A 21,725-nucleotide genomic window follows, 5' to 3' on the forward strand; every position below is an offset into this window, starting at 1 on the left:
AAATTATAATTTCATTAAAAAAATACATATTCGCTGTATTAGTTTCAAAACGTCTAAAATTAACTATAGTTTTTGAACTTTCATTGTGTGAAGTTAGATTCACAAATGGACGCTTCGAAACTGTCAAATTTAGTTTCATAGACATTTTTGAGCAGTATAAAATTTCACTAACGCCTATCAGTTAAATTATATTTTTGCTAATAGAAATATATATCTATTGGTGAAAATGTATTTAGATATGATTTCAGTAAAACAGCTTGTGAAATTATATTTATACTAGTGAAAATAAAACTTCACAAAAAGATACACTGAATTTACCAGAAAAGTTGGGAAATAAATTTAAAAAACAATTTTTTTTTAAATATTTCTAATATTATGTTTCATACATTATTACGGCTAATACTGAATACATTCGGTATAAGCTTGGCCTTGTGTTTCAGATACATATTTTTGATCCCTTTCCTGAAACCATCATGCCACCAAGCATATATAATCGGATTTAACAAACTATTAATGAAACCCAGTATAGCTAAAGGGCTCACTAAGGCGTAATTTAAATTTCCACATTGTTGTTGATTTGCAATTTTATCGCAGAAAACATACAGAATACAAGATATACCATAAGGTACCCAAGTGATCACCACACCCCCAGTGGTAAACAACACTACCCTTATAGCTTTCCAAGTTGAAGGTTTGTTTTGTCTAACCAAATTCTCTGTGCCACTGTTCTGTTCGACGTTGTCTGAACTGCTTCGGCTCACTGATCTGCTTCCTCTGAAAGCTCTCAATTTTGTAGAAGTAGACTGGTCAGTTGAGTTCATGTTTTTCAATTGTCGAACCTTCTTTAAGGCGTGGTATAAAATTATGGAATACAATATACACGATACAGTGATGGTTATTAGGCCGGTAAACGTAATGATTAATATTATCTCCGGTGGAGATAATATGAACCAGCAAACTTTTCCGTGGATCGTGTCTCGCCTGGAACTCGTTGCTGGTAGAATTCCAATTATAAAGCCTAAATCATACAAATGTTTGAGTAAAATATAAGCAATGATAGGATTTAATATAGTTTTATACCTATTATCCATGACGAGACTATTAATGCTCCTACTCTTTTTAAATAGAACCATCTTTTGTAGTTTATCCCATGAATAATGTATACATAGCGATCAAAGGCAATTAGTGTAACGTTGATGATGGATATTACACTTGTGCCTACTATAATACCTGTATTCGTAAGTTTAAATAAAATTAAAAGCTGTTGCTTAAAAAATTCAAGCGACAATAAAGGTAGAGGAAATTGTTAAATTTACATGTATCTAAAAATGGTGCATAATATTTAAAATTGTAAAGGAAATACCAATTATTTATAGTGCATTATGCCGTTATAAAACAGTAAGGAGATCCATGACATTTGATCGAACTTGACGTGATTTTTTAGTGTTGACTCTTCAGAACGCTTCCATTAACACGATTGGACTTATAACATCATAAGTCATAACAGTACACAAAAGATTTGTCATATGTTAAGCAACAATTGATCAACAATTTGTTGAAAATTCAATGCAATTAGTATTAGAACAAATTTGCCGGCTACCGTTTCATCTCTAAAATGTCAGTTAAAATTGTTTGCATGAATCTTATGAGATATTGACATATTCAATAATATTCTTAATAGTGATTCGGCAATATATTAACATAATGTTCTTATTTTCTTTAAGTTTTCATCGGTGCTTGATGTGCTAAAACTCTTATCTCTTAACTTAATCTAAAGCCAACGATCTGAATCATAATTATTATATGAATTTGAGACTATAATTATTTAAATAAATATAAAACTAGTCGCTTTTTAATTAGTAAGATCCCAGACAAGAATATGTCTTTATTTTCTTAAATGTTATTTACATTAAATCTTATTTTATTGAAAAATTATTAAATGACCAAACCACAGTTTTCCATTCATAAAATAATATAGGTATAATATGTTAATAATAATAATGTAATATATTAATATTAGTAAGTATATTATGATTAATATATTATATTAATAATAATAAGTGTATTATTTTATGAATGGATATTAATAATAATAAGTAATTATGTTATTTTTTGTACTTTAGTAAATAAATTTATATAATAATTGTCAATTACCTATTATAATGTTGCATGTACTTTGAGATCTGGTTTCTTTTTGAATTAGACTTCCCAAAACTACTCCTATTCCTGTGAATAAATCTGCCAGCGAGACGTTCCCAAGAAAGATGTAAACATTTCTAGGCTGTTGTCCTAAAATTAATAAAAAAATAAATTTCTGCTTTGTTACCTCTTGTATAATATGTATAAAGTTTTTTAAATTACCTCTTTTGAATAACATTATACTTGATATTACCACAACTAAGTTTATGGCGATTATGAAAGTGCCGACAAAAGGAATCATATAAGAGTAAAGTTTAACTCCAGCCTTCATTAAAATAGTGATGTTTTTTTGCTTGACGTTAGAGATATCTTCGTCGTTAAATAATCTGTAGTAGGCCTGTTCTAATGATATGGAATTGTTAACGTCACTTAAGTCATCTTCAATCATGCTTCTGTAATTTGTTATGGAACTTAGGCAATGGATTTGGATTGTATAATATAAAAACAAACTATTGATATTGATCGAGATTTAATTACAATATTAAGATTTTTTATTTATGAATTAATAATTAATATCTATTATAAAATACATAATAGTAATACTTCAATAAATACTAAATTTTAATATAACGATTGTCAGATTAGTATTTATTTTTATTTGTATTTAATTATAATTTCACGATTAATACTGTAATAATTATTTTTTTACAATTTAAAATACTTACATGCTAATTATTAATTCACATCGATCCTAGAGCTTTGTTAAGCTGAATAAACGTATGTTCACTTGCAATTCCGTATTGTAAATGGTGTTATGTTTTTTGACGAGTGGGAAAAGACTATTTAATGAACATAATATAAAAAATATACACATGTACACACTTTTTATGGAGCTTCATTGTCATTTTTGTATGTGATTCTCACATTATGTTTGTCTAATTTTTTTTCATTTCAAGTAAATGATCAAATCTATACAAAGATAATTTTTAAATTTTTTCTTACACGTGTTTTCAAGTATGTATAATAAAAAATAAGTATCAAACTCACATGAGGCACTAATGTGATAAATAAACTAAGAATGTAGCAACTTTTCATCTATTATATTAATTATATACTATCAATATAACATACAAATATTTTAACATTATATACTTAAATTTAAAAACATAAGTAAAATATTTATTATCACTCGTGACTTACTATTATTTCTCTATATATATTCATTAATTCAATATACATTTATAAATATTTTATAATTACAATCTATCCTAACATGTTTTTTACAAAATTAAATTTTAATTGAAGTATATGCCATTTAAAATGTTTTTATTATGCAGCTTGAAATTTTGTCGAAAAATAACTTTCCTTACAAAAAAAATTGTATAATTGTATCCATTTTTGAGGATTCGAGTGTATTTTTAGGTGTGTTAGAATATTCATAATTAAACATGTTATCATTATTTATAACAGTGCCGAGGAAAAAATGTATTTAGATATCATTGGTAAAACTTGGTTTGTTGCTGAAAGATTATTTTATAAATACACAATATACCTGTAACAATTGCCAATAAACAGCAAAGCTACTGCACACTTTGAACTGTCTCCGAATTTACTCTGCTTTTACCGCTTATATGAAATATTTGCGATATTCTAACTTTTTGCTTGAAATACAACTTTTTAATATTTTTTCTGAAACCATGATGAAACCAAGCATATATTAACGGATTTAATACACTGTTTGTATATCCTAATATAGCCAAAGGACTTGATAATGCAAATTTAAGTCGCTGGTGTTGTGCATAAGAAGTTTTTTCATCAGTAAATATATATAGAATGCAAGCAATATAATACGGCACCCAAGCTATTATTATAGCACCCGTTGTGAATAAAACCACTTTAATCGCTTTCCACGTCGATGGAGTATTATCTGGATTATTATGATTCCCCGATGCACTTCCTCTGAAAGCTCTCAAATCTGTGGACATCGGCAGCTTATTGCTTGTCATTTTTCTCAACTGATACACTTTCTTGATCGCGTGATACAAAATTATCGAATAGAACACACAACTGATAACAATGGGGACAAAGCCGGTGAAGATTACAATCATAACTATTTCCGGCGGAGCCAATAAGAACCAGCATATTCTCCCGTCAATTGTATCTCTTGTCGAATTAAATGCAGGCAAAAATCCAATTATGAATCCTGTAAAATAATTACAGAAATTAGGTTTCAATGTCACAATGATCTAATTAATGATAATACGATACCTATAATCCACACTATTAATATCAGATATCCGACTTTCCGTTGATGAAACCATATTTTATAATGCATTCCATGAACAATATATAAATATCGATCAAAGGCGATCAAAGCCACGCTGAATATTGACACAATACTTCCAGATACAATTAAACCTTAAAAAAATATTTGATTTACATAAGCATTTCTTCATATACTCGAATACATATAACGTCTAGAATCTCTTAAAACGAAGATTATTGCTCAATATGGTGTTTTAGTTATACTCGAATTAATCTATGTATATGTCAGAAAGACGTACTCTAATTGCAACTTTGAATTGCTTTATATTAATAATTACAATTGCGCTCGTTAAATGTTACTAAATAATTTATTTTCCTTTACATATCATATCAATAAATCGCATGTAAAATGCAACGGGAAACCACTACACCTATGATCTCACAACAAAACTTAAAATATACTTTTGTGTTCAAGTTAGTGAATAATAAAAAGGATTATGAAGAAGAATATGTCTGAAAATGAAACTATCTTAGAAAATGAGATAACAATTATTTATGGACATTTGACCCAAAGCAGATTGTATCGCCAAAACAATAACATTTTGCACATAACTATTGTTACAAATATATATATTAAAATTTATTAAATTAAACCTAAGACATAAAAGCATTAATATGACTATGTTTGCTTAAATTATTTTTTATTGAAATCAGATTTTACCTATCATTAACACGCATGCCGGATAGTTTAGCTTTTCCTTTGGAAATGTTAGTCCCATTATTAAACATATTCCTATTAACAAATCTGCCATGGAGATATTGCCTAAGAAAATATACACGTTTCTCGGTTGTACCTCTGAAATTTATTTTATTGTAATCATATAAAATACCTATAGGTTATATAATATAATATGAACTTGCTCACCCCGTTTGTACAAAATGATACTAGATATGACAACCGTCAAATTTAACGCAATGATAATCGTAACCATTAATGGCATTATAGTTATAATCAATATGTATCCGGTTTGATCAATGATTTGACCGGAATCGTCCAGTATTACATGATATATTTTCTCATCCAAGTTTTGGGGTTTATTTTCTTCCATTCTGTATATTGATATTTTATCATCTTATTTTATTCAACATAATTCGTAATTGAATCAGGTGAAATATGGAAAGTCACTAATATTTGTGATGTAGATATTTACTTAGGCAATATAATATAACATTAGTTTTTATGTATTGAAATATTTAAAAAATATATAAATATATTGACGCTCAGTTATATCTCAGTTTTGATTTTAATGCTAAAAAAATATAGAATTAATTCACAATAAATAGTTTATTATTTAAAATTAACATTTTAATTTCTTCATTGTAAAGTTTTTAGTTAATTTAAAACAGTTTGCTTTAAAAAATTATATTCTTTCACTTTTATTTAAAAGTACATCTCTATTATTAATAATTGTATTTACACCAAACTAAAATTCACTTTTGAAATCAACAAAGTTTTTTAAATTAGATAATAGATATATTTATTGTTATACAAACTTTTTTTAATGGAATGAAACCCTCACATTATAATTATGTAACACCACCTTTTAAAAAACTCTGAAACGTCTGTTCTTTTGTAATTCTTGACTACTACTATTATATTATACGCAGTCAAATCATTACAGTCAATAATGACACAGCAACGTAAAGAAAAACTCATCTATTAGATCATTTTTTACTGCTGTATAATATTTGTGTTATTAAATATTATTAAACAAGTTAATTTTCAAGTTTATTGGTCTATTTGTAATTGTAATCCAGAATCATGGTTAATTTTAAGGCTGTCACTTCAAATGTAGACACCTGCGGCCTTAAGACTGCATGTGGCCTTTTGGCTCCTTTTTTAACTGACGCCATAATTTATTTGTGTTTGATTTTTTTCCCATAAATAAAATGAATACACAAAAAAAAGTTTGAGGGTCAGCAAAATACTTTGAATGTCGTTTGTGAACATATCTGGCACACGCCAAGTCAAGGATGAACTGAATTCAGAGAAACATTGTGTCAAGTTGTAATGTCATTCTTAAATTCGGATCAAAATATTTCGTTATACTGAGATTAATCTTCGTTGCAATGAAAACCTTTTGTATGAAAGTTTTTCGGGGACAAATTGCAGATTCGTTATACTGGGAATTTCGTTGTTTCGATATTCGTTACAAAGAGATTTCAATGTATAATATGATTCCTTTAAATAAGTATAGCATTCCTGTGATTTTCAGTATTGTTTTTTTTAACAATAAATATCAATTTATAATTTTGTTATTTTTTAATAATAGATTTTTTAAATAAAAATATTAATTTGGAAGGGGGGGGAGGTGTCATCGTTTTCTTAAGTGTGGCTTTATGTTGAATCAGATAAATTAATGCGGCCTTCAGAAATAAAAGGTTCCCCTACTCTAAACCAAAGTCTAAAACTAAACTACTATTTTATAATTTTTCACTAAATTAAATTTTATATTTTTTATATTTTACTGTGAATAAAAGTGACATATCTGATATGATTCTAGATGTGTCATTTATGCAGACAAAACTGTAACATGTACAGAAATTAGCGGTGTAGTGGGGCGGCGCCGAAACGTCGTTCTGGCACATTTCAATCCCAAAGATATAGCAGCTTCTATATAAATTGCACGTTTTAAACTATTAGTATTAGATAGTAACGTGTTCTCTTTGTGTAACATTTTCAAGCAATCCTAAAAGGGAATATTTGTTCACTGATAAAAAGTGTACCTATTAAAGATGAAAATTTATAAAATAGCATATCCATTTGTTCTTAAACATTTCAATCATCTATCTCTCTCAAAAAAACAGTTGTAAAAAATATAAATTTAGGTAAATTTTTAAATGTTAAAGTATCTTGAAACTATGTTAACTTGTTTTTACCTTGAAGCTTAAATATCTATAGTTATGGTAAAATGTATACTATTATTTTATGAAGCGACTTGTTACATCTAATAAATGCCTCCTCGTTTACGATCGGAATTTTAATAGCGCAAATTATTTTAGAATTTAATGAATCTTTTGTACTATAACAATAGCATTGATATGGCTATATGTTTGCCTTTTTAAATTAAATAATCAATATAATAGATTACCTATCATTGAAAAGCATAATGAATAGTTTCTCTTTTCTTTTGGAAACGTCTGTCCCATCATTAGGCTTATTCCAATTAACAAATCTGCCATAGAGATGTTGCCTAAGAAAATGTACACGTTTCTTGGTTGCATCCCTGAAATTTATTTTATTATATTCATATAAAATACCTGTATAATAATAAATTTGCTCACCTTTTTTATATAAAATAATACTAGAAATGACGACTGTCAGATTGATCGCTATAATGATTGTTGCTATCAACGACGTCATAATAGTAAACATATTATATCCGACTTTCATTAATGTTGTTACATTTTTAGGCTCAATGAGTTGATTAAAATTGTCGAATATTCCGTAATATAGTTTCTCGTCCAAGTTTTGGAATTTATCTTCGTTCATTCTGATTATATGATAAAAGTTTTTTTTATATATATTGGTATTTAATATTGTGAGAAAGTAGTATTTAATATATGTTAGACATGAGAAATAATCTGATGATTGCTATTCAACCTTATGTGATTTTTTGATTTGTGAAATATATTGAAAGGTCACCATTATTTGTATTGTAGATATTTACTTTGCCAGTATAATATAACACTAGTCTGTTATATTTGCATTATTATGTACGTATTGAATATTTTAAAAATACAATTGATACATTTTTCAATACTAATATTAAAAAATATTTTTAATTCCAATTTTATAGAATGGAGATTACAATGTAATATAATTATACATATAAATGATTTACAGGTGTTTTAATATTGTTTTTAATAAATGTTTATATAATATATACATACATATATAATATTATATTCGAAATTTAAGATATATATTCTCTCACATTTGGATTCCATCTACTTTCTCTTTCACTAAAAAGAGCACTTCTCTTCGCAAAACTTTTGAGTAAAAAAATATACAATATTTTTTTATGTATAATCAAAATAGTAAATTGATGTTTTAATATAAAAATATTTTTTTATTGTAAGAAGAACTCACATTATATTTATTTTATATCCATATCGAAATACTCTATGAACGTCTGTCCTTTTGGAATTCTTGACTACTACTATTGCATTACCTCACTCAATTCAACATAGTCAATAATGACACGGCAATGTAAAGAAAAACTTTTATATCAACATAATGGATAATTATTTTTACCGCTGCTTATTATTTATGTCAATAAATATTAATGAACAATTTAATTTTCAAGGACACTGATGTATTTATGTGAATGCTAAACATATCCATTTGTTACAGTTGTTTTACAGTACTCTAAATAAGTACATAAATACATAAATATAGAGCAAATAAACATGTACTTCTTCTAAAGCCATAAGTTACTTTAAATGCTGACTTATACCAAGAAAAGTTATATCAGATTCAGGCAAATAATAGCAGACTATCAAATGTTAGTGTTTATTTACATGATTTCGCCGTTTATATGACACCACTGGTTGTTATATCGACTGTATTCTGTTTTGATTTTTAACATTAAATTTATATTCCCAGATATATATTTTAATTTATTGAAATATGACCACCTTAAGCCCAACGGTTCTAAAAAAACATAATAAAATGAAAGAAAACATTGTATTATACAAATTGGACCAGCTCCTCATAACTATCACTATTTTTTTAATACTATATTATTTTAAAAGAAGCGATGTTTTTTTAATTGATATAACATAATTTGCATTGTTAAATATAACCATCTCCAACCTATTAGTTAATAGTATAGTTAATATATAATGTTATAAGATTTTAATAATCAGATCAATCAATGCAACATATAGTCTGGCATTATTGTGGTGAAAATTTTGTTGTTTTTTATTCAGTGTTGTTAACTGTACTTAAATTTTTTTATTGTCTATGTCCTTAATATTCCATCACGCACATAACATAACCTTTTTCTGGTGTAATTCTCTTTAGGGGTTGGAAAAGGCTGCTCCTGGAATTGATCAGTATCTTTTTTTGTAACTTACTTCTAAACACCCGCTATAGTTCAATCCAAGAAGGCTGTCTGTCTATCCAATAAATTATTCTGTGGTACCTAAAGAGCTTAAACACCATTCCTAATTTATATAGATGTTTTATAACGTTTGATTGATCAATATTTAACTTTTCTACAAGTTCTGTTGAGGTCAGCCGTGGGTCTACCATTCACCATTGCTCATAGTAGTTCAGAGTGGGGCTCGTCTTCATGATCGAAACTTGTCAAACCAAAATCGACATGTTCGATTTGTAACACATCTTCGTTATACACTTAACAGATATTTTTTGTCGCGGTAGTTGCACTACTTCCTTTTTAAATTCTTATGCTATAACACGTAATGTTGGATATAAATTTTATTCTTAGTCATTGTCACACAATCAAAGACGAAAGAAAACTGGCCAAAACGAGTAGAAAGTATTCTATTTAATATATTTCGAACTAAAAAAACATATACCACCATCTTAACTTTGAAAACCTACATTTTTATAGTTTGAAGTCAAATTTATCCAATTATAATATAGATTATGGATTTTTTTTCAATTGCAAAATAATGTGTATCTATGTATCTTCATTACATAATAAATTTATAAAAAATATATTTTATTATCAACACGAGTGTTATAAAATGTATTTAAAAAAACTAATTTATTATAAAATCTTTCTGCAGGTTCAAATTCAAGTAGTTGTTCAAATCAAGCCAGCGGATCAACAAGTACCACAAACACCACACGCTTAGATGCTCCGGTGCCGAGCTCGTCTAGCAGTGCCTCATCTGCTGCTTCACCACCACTATCTGGTAAGAACATAAGTGATAAATGTTCATTAAAAATTAAAGTTACTAACTAAATGTATTTTTAAGGTAATAATGTAGATCTTACACCAGTGAGCGTCTATCTGATGTCAAGGGTAGCTATACAAATGGATATGGAAGATCCTGTGGGATGTACTGTCCAATACATGCTTAGAAACATAACGACATGCGAAGAAATGGGATTAAATCAAGCCTGCAAATCTCTAGTGCCGAGTGTTTTTTCTATTTGGATGAGCAGTCCACTTTTAGGTATGTATACATGAAAATAGCTCATGCTAAAAGTCTTTAGATATTCAAGAATAATCACTTTTTAATAAATAAATTAGCTTTCAACTGGAAGAACAATTTTTCTAAATCATATAAAATGTTTAAATGCTTTTCTGGCTTTGTCGCCTAGATACTACAGACTAAAACTAATTTAATAAACGATTTATGTTTAAAAACATTATTAATTGTATGTGGTGTATTTTTAACATAGGGCTTCGAATCGTTGTTTTTTTCATTTCAGTTTTCGTTCCGGTTCAATTAAAAAAAAATTTTCTTTCCAGAAAAAATAACGGTTTTACATCCAAAATAGCGGACTTGCATTGATTGGTACATTAAAAAAATTGCCAACAGTTATCAGAGTGTAATTCAAGTATCTAAAACGCTTCACTATGGTAATGCACCAGCTCCCATCACAGCATGCTTGTTGGATATTTTTGCATTGAACGTTTGCCGTATCAAACAAGAATATTTTTTGTCTAGTTTTAACGTATAAAATCTGAAGCTATGTATGTACAATATATCATCTTTTAATATTTCAATTATTAAATATAAATTACAGAACTTCAATTGAAATCGACGCACAAACCGTGGGAGGTAAGACAGTCTTGGAAACAACTTCTCAAAAAATATAGTCATGGCACACCGAACCAGCAAATGAGAGACGAACCCATAATCAAGTTTCAAAGAAACGTTTTCTATCCACGACACGAAGAAGAAAAAATAAAGTATAATTGATTCATTTAATTATAATAATTATGTGATATTTACTATAATTTGCTTATAGGGAAGGGCGAATAATAGAGTTGCTCTATGAAGAAGCTAGAGAATTAGTCGTAAAAGGTCGATATCCATGTGGAAGTGCTAGAGCTGTGGCTTTGGGCGCTTTACAAGCTCGAATTCAACTCGGACCTTATGATCCACTTGTGCATACCACACATTTCTTCAGGTATTACAATTATGCATTTGATTACAACACCATTGAAGCTTTTCATCATGAACATTACTTCTTCCTGCTTTTATTTTTACTTATCGAATATAAACGAGGTTAAAACTTGTTTATATTATTGTAGACAAAGACAAAAGGAATTCCTTCCGTCCCATTTGCGAAGAGGCTGGTTATGGATGGGCGCTCGTTCCAGCAAAACAGGAGCTGAAGCTCGTCTATTGGAACAATTTAGGCGAGCTCCAGCCGCAGCTCCTCCAAGAAAATTAATGCGAAAGTATTTAGAACTGTGTTGGCCTTTGCCGTTTTACGGGTTTGTATTTATATCATTGTAGAACTAATATTTAATAAATATTTGTTTTAATTTATACCTGATATTTCAGAGCTGCATTTTTTCAAGGCCAAGTAGAACAACCAGTGAGAGGATTAACCAGCCTCATAACGCACGAAGATATTGCTGTGTTGATTGCGATCAACGCCACTGGGATATACATTATAGATGAATGCGAATGTGTATGTGATTTATTTAAGATTTATTTTCACTTTAAAAGCTTAAAAACATGTGATATTATTTTATAATTTAGACTATGCTGCTTGGATTACGCTATGAAGAATTATCGTGGGAGTGTGCGAAACCATCGAACGAGGCTAATGAAGATTGCTTGCCATGTCTCTTTTTACAATTCATGGTCGTTGAAAATGGGTTGAGAGTTACAAAAATATTACAGGTATATTTATTTCATATGAAGTGACGAGAGAAGTATTCATTCCATTCGATTCTTGCAACTGCAAGCAACTGTCTTTGTGACTTATTTATTAGCATAGCAAAGGCAAGGCAGTTAGGAATTGAAGCTGGGTTAATTGGATAATTGATTGCTTCTCTTCCTCTATGCGAGTTTTTTTGTAAGGACTAATATTGAAAATTATAGCATAACATTGAATTATTTTAGGTATTTTCTAAACAAGCCCCGTTGATGGAACCGTTAATCGTCCATTTCATCAACGAGTTCAGAAAAGGTTTAGCCGCCGAAGACGAGCAAAGGGCAGAGTCGCCCCAGCAGTATGACTATCAAAACTCGCCAGGTAAATGAAGCGAATGCTCACATATTTTATACATTGTAATATATTATATCTTAGAGACCTATAATCATTTTGTTTCAGTTGGAGTTGAAGGTGGCGGAGACATGGACTCTCCAGCGAGACGGTTGGCAAACAAGACGGCTCGATTGTCTTTAGCGACCTTTGACGAAAGAGGTGCGGCTCTAGGACACGCGGGATCTTGGAGATTAGCTTATTGAATTTACATATTATTTGATGTGATAGGGTCGCGGCTACATTAATGTAAATATGATTCGTTTCCGTTTAATTCAGTCTGACCTCCGATTGATATTATTTTTCTCATTTACGAATTTTAATTATAGCTTTATAAATTTTTATATCAATATATTCGATACTAGCAATACATTCCATGACCAGTAATCTCATATTAAAGTATTATATAATAATAATAATATATGTTGTGTGATTAACAATGATATTAACATTAGAGTAAGTTTCTTTTGTGCTCACCAGTATGCTCTGAATATGTATTTTATCATGTTACTTTCTAGTCAGTCTTAAATCTTATATTATATTTACACAATCGTTAGCTTTAAATCAAAGACGTGTTAAGTTTTTTGTTGATCTGAATTTGTAAAAATGTTTAATGTCACAATTGATTATAATTTTACTGAATCAAAAATAAAACATTGTAAATAACTCAAATGCATTTTTATTCATTTAAGAAGTAATTCTAAATAATTTATTTATACCAAACCATTCAAAGCTTAAACAATGTCCCACTTTCTCGATATGTCAGTATATTCGCCGTCTGGAGACTCGTAATTTTTAATCGGCGGAGTAGCAACCGGACCTTTGAATGTGATATTTTCCAAGCTTTCGTCAACCTGTAAATTAAAAATATATTAGAGACGGACCGAAACTTTGTGGTTTCAAAACTCAGTTAATTTTTTAATATAAACTGTACCGTGAGAGCCGCGATATATAAATCTTTCGAAACTTCCAACAGAGCTTCCAGTGCCATTCTTTGGGAAGAAGAAATTCGATCTATATTACGAATATTTTCCATATGCTCGTTGGATTTATAACGATTCCATTCTTTCTGCAACAATTCTCTATATTCTTGTACCTCAGGGGTAATAACTATCATTGGACGAGTACGCTTCCTATTTAAAAAAATATAACCATTATGTAATGGCATTGGAGGAAAGATATACAAAATACTAACTTTTGCTCATCCATGATTTCTGTAGGCACCTCAAGCTCCTCGACAGGTTTTAGTTGCCGAGCATGTTTTTCCATTCTCCTGATTTGTTTTTCGATTTTCTTTTTCCTTCTCTCTTCTCTTTGCTTCATAATGGCAGGGTCCATCTTCTTTTTCTTTTTGAGAGGTTCGCCGCTATTTGATTAAAACATTATAAATTCACCATATAAACGTATGATCGATGATTAAATGACTTACTAAAGGCAAGGTGTTGCTTTGAAAAGCAGCGGTTTATAATATGTAATGTTTCTGGCATTCTGATAGATTGGCTTGACGGTTAGACTGAAAGTTATATACAAAAAAACTCAATTTATTATTATATGAAGATTTTAAGTGATTTAATTTAATCAATACCGGCTGAACGATGATATTAATGAAATACCGAACATTTTTAACACCAGCAATATAACCTATAAAACAGTATCTGTCAATTTTTGTTTGGCCATAACCATATAATTTTAGACACTGTACTTCAATAATAAATCAATAAAATTAAATATATACCATATTTGCTTTCTAAATTCTAATTAAATTTCAATCTTAACTTAAATTTCAACCTTTTTTACTATGTATTATTTTCTTAATATTTAAATTTGCTTGAGATTGTGTAGTAAGAATACTTGCGTTTTTACTCATTATTATATACATATATATTTTATTTGAAAGAATTCGTTATGATTTAAAGAAAATTCTTTTTTAAGACGTGAGATGTGTATAGCAGATATATTAGAACAATATGGGGGGAGGGAGGGAGTTAAGTTAAGTTAAAAACAATATTTTATATAAAGTACAGTAGAATCTCAATTATCGGACTATTTAGGGACAAAGGTAGTCGAAAAAAGTATCGTAGTCATATAGTGACCAAATTTTGAAAATATCAAAAAACATTTAAATCATCTCAGAAATTTTTGTTTAATTATAGATGTCAATTTGTCTTTATTTTTCCTCTTCAGCAATCTGTTTTTATTTATCTTCCACTGACAAAAATTACCGTGATAGCTTTTGAACAAAAATTTCCGAAATAATATTATTTTAGCTCCCTCAGCAATTATGACTTTAATTTTTTTTAGTGTCCTTAGATATTTTCAAAATTTGGTAACCTTAACTAAATTTGTATTTAATTTAATTTAAGAAAGATACTATTTATGTAGTTTGTATTTTTCGGAAGCTGTCATGATTTTCTAGGTTATCTCCATTATCAATCGATAATTTAGGAGTAATATGTAAAAATAATATTAAATTCAACAGCATCAGACAAGTTACAAAACTTATGACGTGTTTGCCAAAAATGATCGGCTTCCACTTATCTAATAATGTTATCGTTCGTCAGTAAACATTTACGCACAGTTTGCTCTGCACGAGAATATTTTTTTTTAGTTTTTAACTCCTGCCAGGCGTCTTTATAGGTAATTCAATCATTTACCAATGATTCTAAACTTATTTATGTATTATATTCTCATTATTTGTATCATATATTAGGGAAAATGTCATATTAAACAGACGATAACTTTGAGGTTAGTCAATTAATTGGCCGCTAGCGAGCGTATGTTGATTCTAAAGTTCGACTCACAGTAGATATTTCTTAAATTGAGCGAATTAATATGTTATTTTAATAAAATTGCATTATTTACAATTTATAATAAAGTAATATTCATATATAACTATTTTTTATATTTAAATCGCAAATATTTATTCTGATTCAAATTATTTTAGATTTAAAAATATAACGATAAAATACATATGGATAAATTATATATATACTAATGAAAGATTCAAGGTAAAGTTTAAATAATAATGCAATTTTTAGTTACATTTATAATACATTTATAAATTTATAGTAGGAATAATGATTGAGATGTTACAAATATAATCAATTTGTTATTTTATCTATTTTATTATTTGATAAACATTTTTTTTTAATATTTTTTCCAATAAAGCTGTAGTTTTTTTTGAAATGTATTTTATTCAGTGGTAGGGAAAGGTATTTGAACATAACAATTTCCTTATTCCATTAGAAATAGTTAACAATATCCATCCTATACATAAACACAATAAAAATGAAAAATAAAAACATACCAAATAATATTTTATAGTTCTTAAAGTTTCAACAAGGCGCTGGTGTATATCGGCCTTTATGTACAACTTGTATATCAAAGCAAGGTCAACTGCAAATCAAATAATTTGCATTTAAAAATGTTACAGCAAAAATATACTCTGTTTCGATTACTTATTATTTAATTTAAACATTATAAAATTATAAAAAAAAATATTTTATTTTTCAGAATTAAAATTTTTAAAATGTATAATCATCGAATAAGAAAAAGGTTTGTTAAAAATAAATTATTAAATGACACACTTAATTCAATATATTTCAATTTTTTTACAGTTTTTATTATACATTAAACTATGGCTTCAAAAACTTTGCTTCACAATCCGCTCAAATAAAGAATGATATAAATATCAAGCCAATTGAAAAAGTCCTCATAGCGAACCGGGGAGAAATCGCTTGTCGAGTCATTAAAACTGCCAGAAAATTAGGCATTCAAACAGTAGCTGTATTTTCAGATGCAGACAAATATGCTATGCATGTTAAAATGGTAAGTTATCAATGTATCAATAAGACATATAAAGTTACTTGAATGTTGTCAAATGAAAGCCAAGAAAATTAGAATTGCATATAAAAGCTGAATGATTTGTTAGGTCTTGATACAGCTTCTATGAATATAAATTGATAGCTTTTTGTGAATTAACTGACTTTCATGGCTTCAAAATTATCTCAACTATGCAGAAGTATATCTAGTATTTCACTGGAGCAAACTAAATAATCGATAGTGAATAAGTCAAGACTTGTTCACACATGCATATGATCCTAGAACTTTGGAAAGATCCTACGTATGAATAAAATTCTAGTTCGGTTCATTTGCTGGCTATGCTCAAGCTTGTATTTCACAGTTATTTGATTCATAATCATATTATTATACTATATTTTATTATATAAATTTGATTTATATATCTTAGGCTGATGAAGCTTATAACATCGGTCCACCTCCATCACAACAGAGCTATTTAAGAGGAGATAAAATATTAGAAGTGGCAAAAAAATCAAACAGTCAGGCTGTTCATCCCGGCTATGGATTCTTATCTGAAAATTTGGAGTTTGCGGAACGATGCAAAAACGAAAACATCATTTTCGTTGGACCGCCATCATCTGCAATCAGAGACATGGGAATCAAAAGTACTTCAAAAGCAATCATGTCAGCAGCTGGAGTGCCTATCATTCACGGATACCATGGCGACGAACAATCTATAGAAAAGCTTCAAAGCGAAGCGGACAAAATAGGGTTTCCACTGATGATTAAAGCCGTTAGAGGCGGCGGTGGAAAGGTATCACTTTAAAGTCATACAAGTCAGCATTCATTTGAATTTCTTATTACATAATCTAAATTATATATTTAGGGTATGAGGATTGCTGAAAAACGTGAAGATTTCTTGGATGCTCTTGATTCAGCTAAAAGAGAATCTTTGAAGGCCTTCGGTGATGATAATGTACTTTTGGAACAATACGTATCGGATCCGAGACACGTTGAAGTTCAAGTAAGTCTTTATTATTTTGTCTATGATCAGAATGTGATAATTACTATATTATAATGTTTGTAGGTATTTGCAGATATGCACGGGAATGCTGTGCATTTATTCGAAAGAGATTGTTCTGTGCAACGGAGACATCAGAAAATTATCGAAGAAGCACCCGCCGTGAGTAAATTATCTTTTTAATATAGATCTTTTATTCTTGATGTTCTTCTCCACGATCGATGTTGTAAATCATTATTGTGACTTTATTCTACAGTGGAATGACTCTTTCAAGATTTTAAACCATGAGTTTCTTCTTTTTCTTTGTACTTTCTCTTGAAAGCTGATCTGGATGATTTCATATTTATCACTTTTCATCTATTCTCCTCTCAATGGAAGTTTATTCTTCATACATTTGAACCTTTTCTATTAAAACGATCTTTAACATTTTAAAGGCTTATATTCGCTTTGTGGTTGCTTAAATGAGTATCCAAGCTTCAACTTCATACAGAATTATGGAGAAAATGTAACAATGTACAATACATATTGTAGAAAATATTTTTTATCTTGAAGAAGCAGAATCTTAATTCAAATTTTGATTTCTTTGGAATGAGCCCATTTTTAATTAATCCAGTAACCCAAATATTTGGTTGTTGGTTTTTTGTTGATAATCATAAATTTAGTCTTGGCAATATTCACTATAAGTCTAATAAGAATAATCCTATCATTGGGATATTGATTGTCGTTAATTGCTTAAACATTTATAAGTATTCCTTCCTGTTTGTCCACTCCTTCAAGTCTTTTTTTATGATATGATAATCTGCCTTTTTTCATAGCCTGGCATATCCGAAGAAACCAGAATGGCTTTAGGGCAAGCTGCCGTTAGAGCTGCTAAAGCAGTTGGCTATGTAGGAGCCGGAACTGTAGAATTCATTTTGGATCGAAAAAATCACTCATTCTATTTCATGGAAATGAATACACGATTACAAGTTGAACATCCAATCACTGAAATGATAACAGGTATATAAATAAGATCACACATATAGGTCCTAGATTATTGCTCATTTTGTGAACTGTTAAACTAAGATTATCGATATTTTAGAACCTTAAAATTTAAACTTTCGACATGATTTTATTTTTTATCTAAAAGCAGCTATTAAAAATGTTTTTTTTAGGAACCGACTTGGTTGAATGGCAACTAAAAGTAGCTTCGGGTGAACCACTTCCAGTATCACAATCTGAAATAAACTTAAACGGACACTCCTTTGAATGCAGAATATATGCTGAAGATCCTCGAGGTGGATTTTTACCCGGCGCCGGTCCATTGACTCACATGTCTGTTCCGGATGCTTCAAGTGACGTCAGAATTGAGACTGGAGTCGAACAAGGAGACGAAGTTTCCGTTCATTACGATCCAATGATAGCCAAGTTGGTTACATGGGGAAAGAATCGAGAAGAAGCTTTGGCTAAAATGAGAGGAAAACTGGCTGATTATCAAGTAAGCTTGTATTATTAACAAACTAGTATCGCACCTACATAAAAGTATTATAATATCTTATCCAAAATATTTATTAACTGATAATTATTATCGTATTTTAAAACACTTGGAATCTTAATTTTAGATTAGTATAAATGTATAAAGACGTTTATTAACTAAAAATATAGTTAATAAATAAATTTAGCAAAGCTTAGAACCAATAATAAATATTTTTCACAGCAATTTTTAATAATATATTAACAACATTAAGCTATTTTCTCAATATAATTGTAAACATATAGATAAGATAAAATGCTCTTTCTGATATTCAAATTGCAAGCAATAAGTATAAAGCATTGAAAAATATATATTCTCCATTTCTGCTCACAGTTTCAACTATAATATACAGTTTTAATTTATATGTTATTTACAGATTGTTGGTTTGGAAACTAATGTTAACTTTTTGTTGACGCTATGTAAACATGATGCATTCCAAAAAGGAGATGTGCATACAGCGTTTATTAAAGATCACGAAAAGACGTTATTCCCGGAACAAGCAATAGATAATAAGTTACTTATTCAAGGAGCTTTAGCTACAGTAATTCATTATTTATTTTAATATATTTTTTTTTATGTTTTATATTTTATTTATATTTAATGCTTTTAGATTTTAAATGAGTTGAATGAAAGCAAAAAAGTAATGAAAGATTTTGGTATTTATGTGCCACCTATTGGATGGAGACCAAATCATCAACATAAACGAACTATAAAGTTCAAATTTAACGGAAAAGGTAAATTGATGTCAATTATATATTTTTAACAAAAAGTCAATGATTTGTTAATTGTAGAACATTCCATAAAAGTTGAATTCGGAGATAAATCTGGAACTTACAAAGTTGAACTAGCCGATGGAATTATATATGATGCTAGTGGTAGTTTAAAGATATTAAATAACAAAGTACAACTGGAGACTACAATAAATGACGCCAATAATAAATGCAATATAGTCATTACAGATGATAATGTTTATATATTTGATCAGGTATTATATTTTTTATATGGAAATAACTGTGATGATTAAAATCAATATCAGATATGTGTATATTTATGTTTTTATTACTATATATTCAGAAATATGTATCAAATCTTTTAAAATTAGACAAATTTTAAATTTGATTTAAAAAAAGCATTATAAAGTTGTTACTTCTCAAGAAAAGTAATATTAAACCCACGTAAATATAAACAAGCAATTAGAGTTATTAGAGTATTATCCTAGATAATGTAAATAAAATTTGTATCTACAATTACTTCTAAATTTTTTTTATTATCAACTATTTTTGGAATAGAGTTATCTATAACTATTTTTATATTATTATCTAACATATCTTTATAATTAATAAATATATATTTAGTTTGAGTACATTATTTTTTAATCATATTTCTATTATACTTAATTCATTATTTAAATTATCTACAACTTCTTTAACATTATCACCTATGCAATATATTAAACTGTCGTCCACAAATTGATGTATTATACATTTTTTTATATTATTTATTATATCATCAATATATAATATAAACAGCAATAGTCCCAATTTAGACCCCTGTGGTACACCATGAGATATTATTCTCTCTTTGGAATAAGCATAATTTATTTTAACTTTTTTATGTAATTATTAAGCCACCTTAAAAGTATTTCACTTAAACCGATATTCTCTAATTTCTTCAACATTATACTTCTGTCTATTGTTTCGAAAGCTCTCTTGAATCTCAAGAAAACTGCTCCAATGATTTATTTTGTATCCTTGGCCAACAACCAGTCATTTATAACAATATTTAATATAACGTTTTTGTTTTTTAGGACGGTAAAACCGAGATAGAAAAAGAGAAACCCAAATATTTATCCAAGATTGGAAAGGATAGCGGATCGACACTCGATGCTGGCTCGGCTAGATCGCCAATGCCAGGAGTTTTGGATAGAATGCTTGTTAATGTTGGAGATCATGTTAAAAAAGGAGATTCGCTCTTCGTTATCATAGCGATGAAAATGGAGTATGTGGTCAAAGCAGCTAAAGACGGAGTTGTTGAAAAAATTGCACCATATAAAATTGGAGCCAGCGTTGCTAAAAATACTGAACTAGTCAAGTTTAAGGAAGAATAATTTTTTTTTAATTGCTAATGTCCCGTGTTCGATGATGTAATCTCATTATGTTATTACTTGCCATTGCTAAATCAATATATTATATATTTTTATATCAAGTTTTACATTTAAGATATATATTTTTTTATGTATTTGACATTCCACAAAATGTACATATAATAGTAAATTGGATCAAGCTTTTATTGTTAGATGTTAGTAGAGACTTATACTGGATTCTGATGCAAGTGGATTAATTATGTGCAATAAATAATGTTGTTTTTATGTTTATTATGAAAATTAAATAAATATTTTAATATAATTTAACTGCATTTTATATATTTTTAAATAAAATAACTTCTGAGATTGTTTAGATTATTGAATAATGTATCTAAAATTATCTGTGACACATCTATATGCCTATGAATGGATATTTATATGACTAAAAAACTATTACATGCAACTATTGCATTTGAGTTCGAAGACTTATGTACAAGATTTAAGTAAATATCATTTGTAGGTTAAATAAAAATTAATTTTATACAGGTTTAATATAATATGTTACGTATGCGCAGAGATACCTTACGGCTCACACATTAAATCTCACGAAACCAATACGTTTTTACTAAGCAACGAT

At 28.6% G+C, this 21,725-nt stretch overlaps 5 protein-coding genes across 7 annotated transcripts in view; 2 read left to right on the forward strand and 3 right to left on the reverse strand.

Annotated features, from left to right (window-relative positions):
* Window positions 1–13,336, forward strand: part of Bili (FERM domain-containing protein 8 Bili) — a 32,533-nt gene extending 19,197 nt beyond the window's left edge. Inside the window, exons 3-11 of one of the 2 annotated variants that reach the window (XM_088193855.1) lie at window positions 10,225–10,353; window positions 10,417–10,617; window positions 10,917–11,360; window positions 11,420–11,581; window positions 11,706–11,891; window positions 11,962–12,091; window positions 12,163–12,306; window positions 12,529–12,661; window positions 12,740–13,336. In XM_088193855.1, the coding sequence (XP_088049981.1) occupies window positions 11,290–11,360; window positions 11,420–11,581; window positions 11,706–11,891; window positions 11,962–12,091; window positions 12,163–12,306; window positions 12,529–12,661; window positions 12,740–12,876 (963 nt within the window). In that variant the 5' untranslated portion in view covers window positions 10,225–10,353; window positions 10,417–10,617; window positions 10,917–11,289 and the 3' untranslated portion in view covers window positions 12,877–13,336. The remainder of the gene's footprint in view (window positions 1–10,224; window positions 10,354–10,416; window positions 10,618–10,916; window positions 11,361–11,419; window positions 11,582–11,705; window positions 11,892–11,961; window positions 12,092–12,162; window positions 12,307–12,528; window positions 12,662–12,739) is intronic. The other variant, XM_088193854.1, reaches the window with a different exon arrangement.
* On the reverse strand, window positions 366–3,302 carry LOC148231013 (glucose-dependent insulinotropic receptor-like). Its single transcript, XM_088193856.1, has 5 exons — window positions 2,865–3,302; window positions 2,362–2,591; window positions 2,155–2,289; window positions 1,081–1,230; window positions 366–1,018 (listed from the first exon to the last, which is right to left on the reverse strand). Exons 2-5 carry the CDS (start codon window positions 2,585–2,587, stop codon window positions 381–383), a joined length of 1,149 nt encoding a protein of 382 aa, XP_088049982.1. The 5' UTR covers window positions 2,588–2,591; window positions 2,865–3,302; the 3' UTR covers window positions 366–380.
* On the reverse strand, window positions 3,408–8,631 carry LOC148231014 (glucose-dependent insulinotropic receptor-like). Of its 2 annotated transcripts, XM_088193862.1 has the most exons (8): window positions 8,558–8,631; window positions 7,750–7,958; window positions 7,557–7,691; window positions 5,959–7,154; window positions 5,330–5,714; window positions 5,126–5,260; window positions 4,408–4,557; window positions 3,408–4,342 (listed from the first exon to the last, which is right to left on the reverse strand). In XM_088193862.1, exons 5-8 carry the CDS (start codon window positions 5,511–5,513, stop codon window positions 3,720–3,722), a joined length of 1,092 nt encoding a protein of 363 aa, XP_088049988.1. In that variant the 5' UTR covers window positions 5,514–5,714; window positions 5,959–7,154; window positions 7,557–7,691; window positions 7,750–7,958; window positions 8,558–8,631; the 3' UTR covers window positions 3,408–3,719. The 2 variants fall into 2 exon arrangements, with proteins under 2 accessions (XP_088049988.1, XP_088049986.1); XM_088193860.1 differs by having other exon boundaries at window positions 5,330–7,154.
* mRpL40 (mitochondrial ribosomal protein L40) lies at window positions 13,334–14,370 on the reverse strand. The gene is made up of 5 exons (XM_088193863.1): window positions 14,256–14,370; window positions 14,100–14,183; window positions 13,866–14,036; window positions 13,605–13,803; window positions 13,334–13,524 (listed from the first exon to the last, which is right to left on the reverse strand). The coding sequence occupies exons 1-5, from the start codon at window positions 14,288–14,290 to the stop codon at window positions 13,405–13,407; spliced, it is 609 nt and encodes a 202-aa protein (XP_088049989.1). The 5' UTR covers window positions 14,291–14,370; the 3' UTR covers window positions 13,334–13,404.
* An 859-nt stretch (window positions 14,371–15,229) lies between these two features.
* On the forward strand, window positions 15,230–21,410 carry Mccc1 (Methylcrotonoyl-CoA carboxylase 1). Its single transcript, XM_088193853.1, has 12 exons — window positions 15,230–15,307; window positions 16,184–16,225; window positions 16,288–16,498; window positions 16,920–17,285; window positions 17,358–17,495; window positions 17,559–17,654; window positions 18,308–18,491; window positions 18,647–18,969; window positions 19,382–19,546; window positions 19,616–19,739; window positions 19,797–19,990; window positions 20,813–21,410. Exons 2-12 carry the CDS (start codon window positions 16,200–16,202, stop codon window positions 21,110–21,112), a joined length of 2,127 nt encoding a protein of 708 aa, XP_088049979.1. The 5' UTR covers window positions 15,230–15,307; window positions 16,184–16,199; the 3' UTR covers window positions 21,113–21,410.
* Window positions 21,411–21,725: the final 315 nt, after the last annotated feature.

Source organism: Plectrocnemia conspersa, unplaced genomic scaffold (genome assembly GCF_051122295.1).
Source record: "Plectrocnemia conspersa isolate PC_06_02 unplaced genomic scaffold, ASM5112229v1 ptg000010l, whole genome shotgun sequence".
NCBI lineage: Eukaryota > Metazoa > Arthropoda > Insecta > Trichoptera > Polycentropodidae > Plectrocnemia > Plectrocnemia conspersa.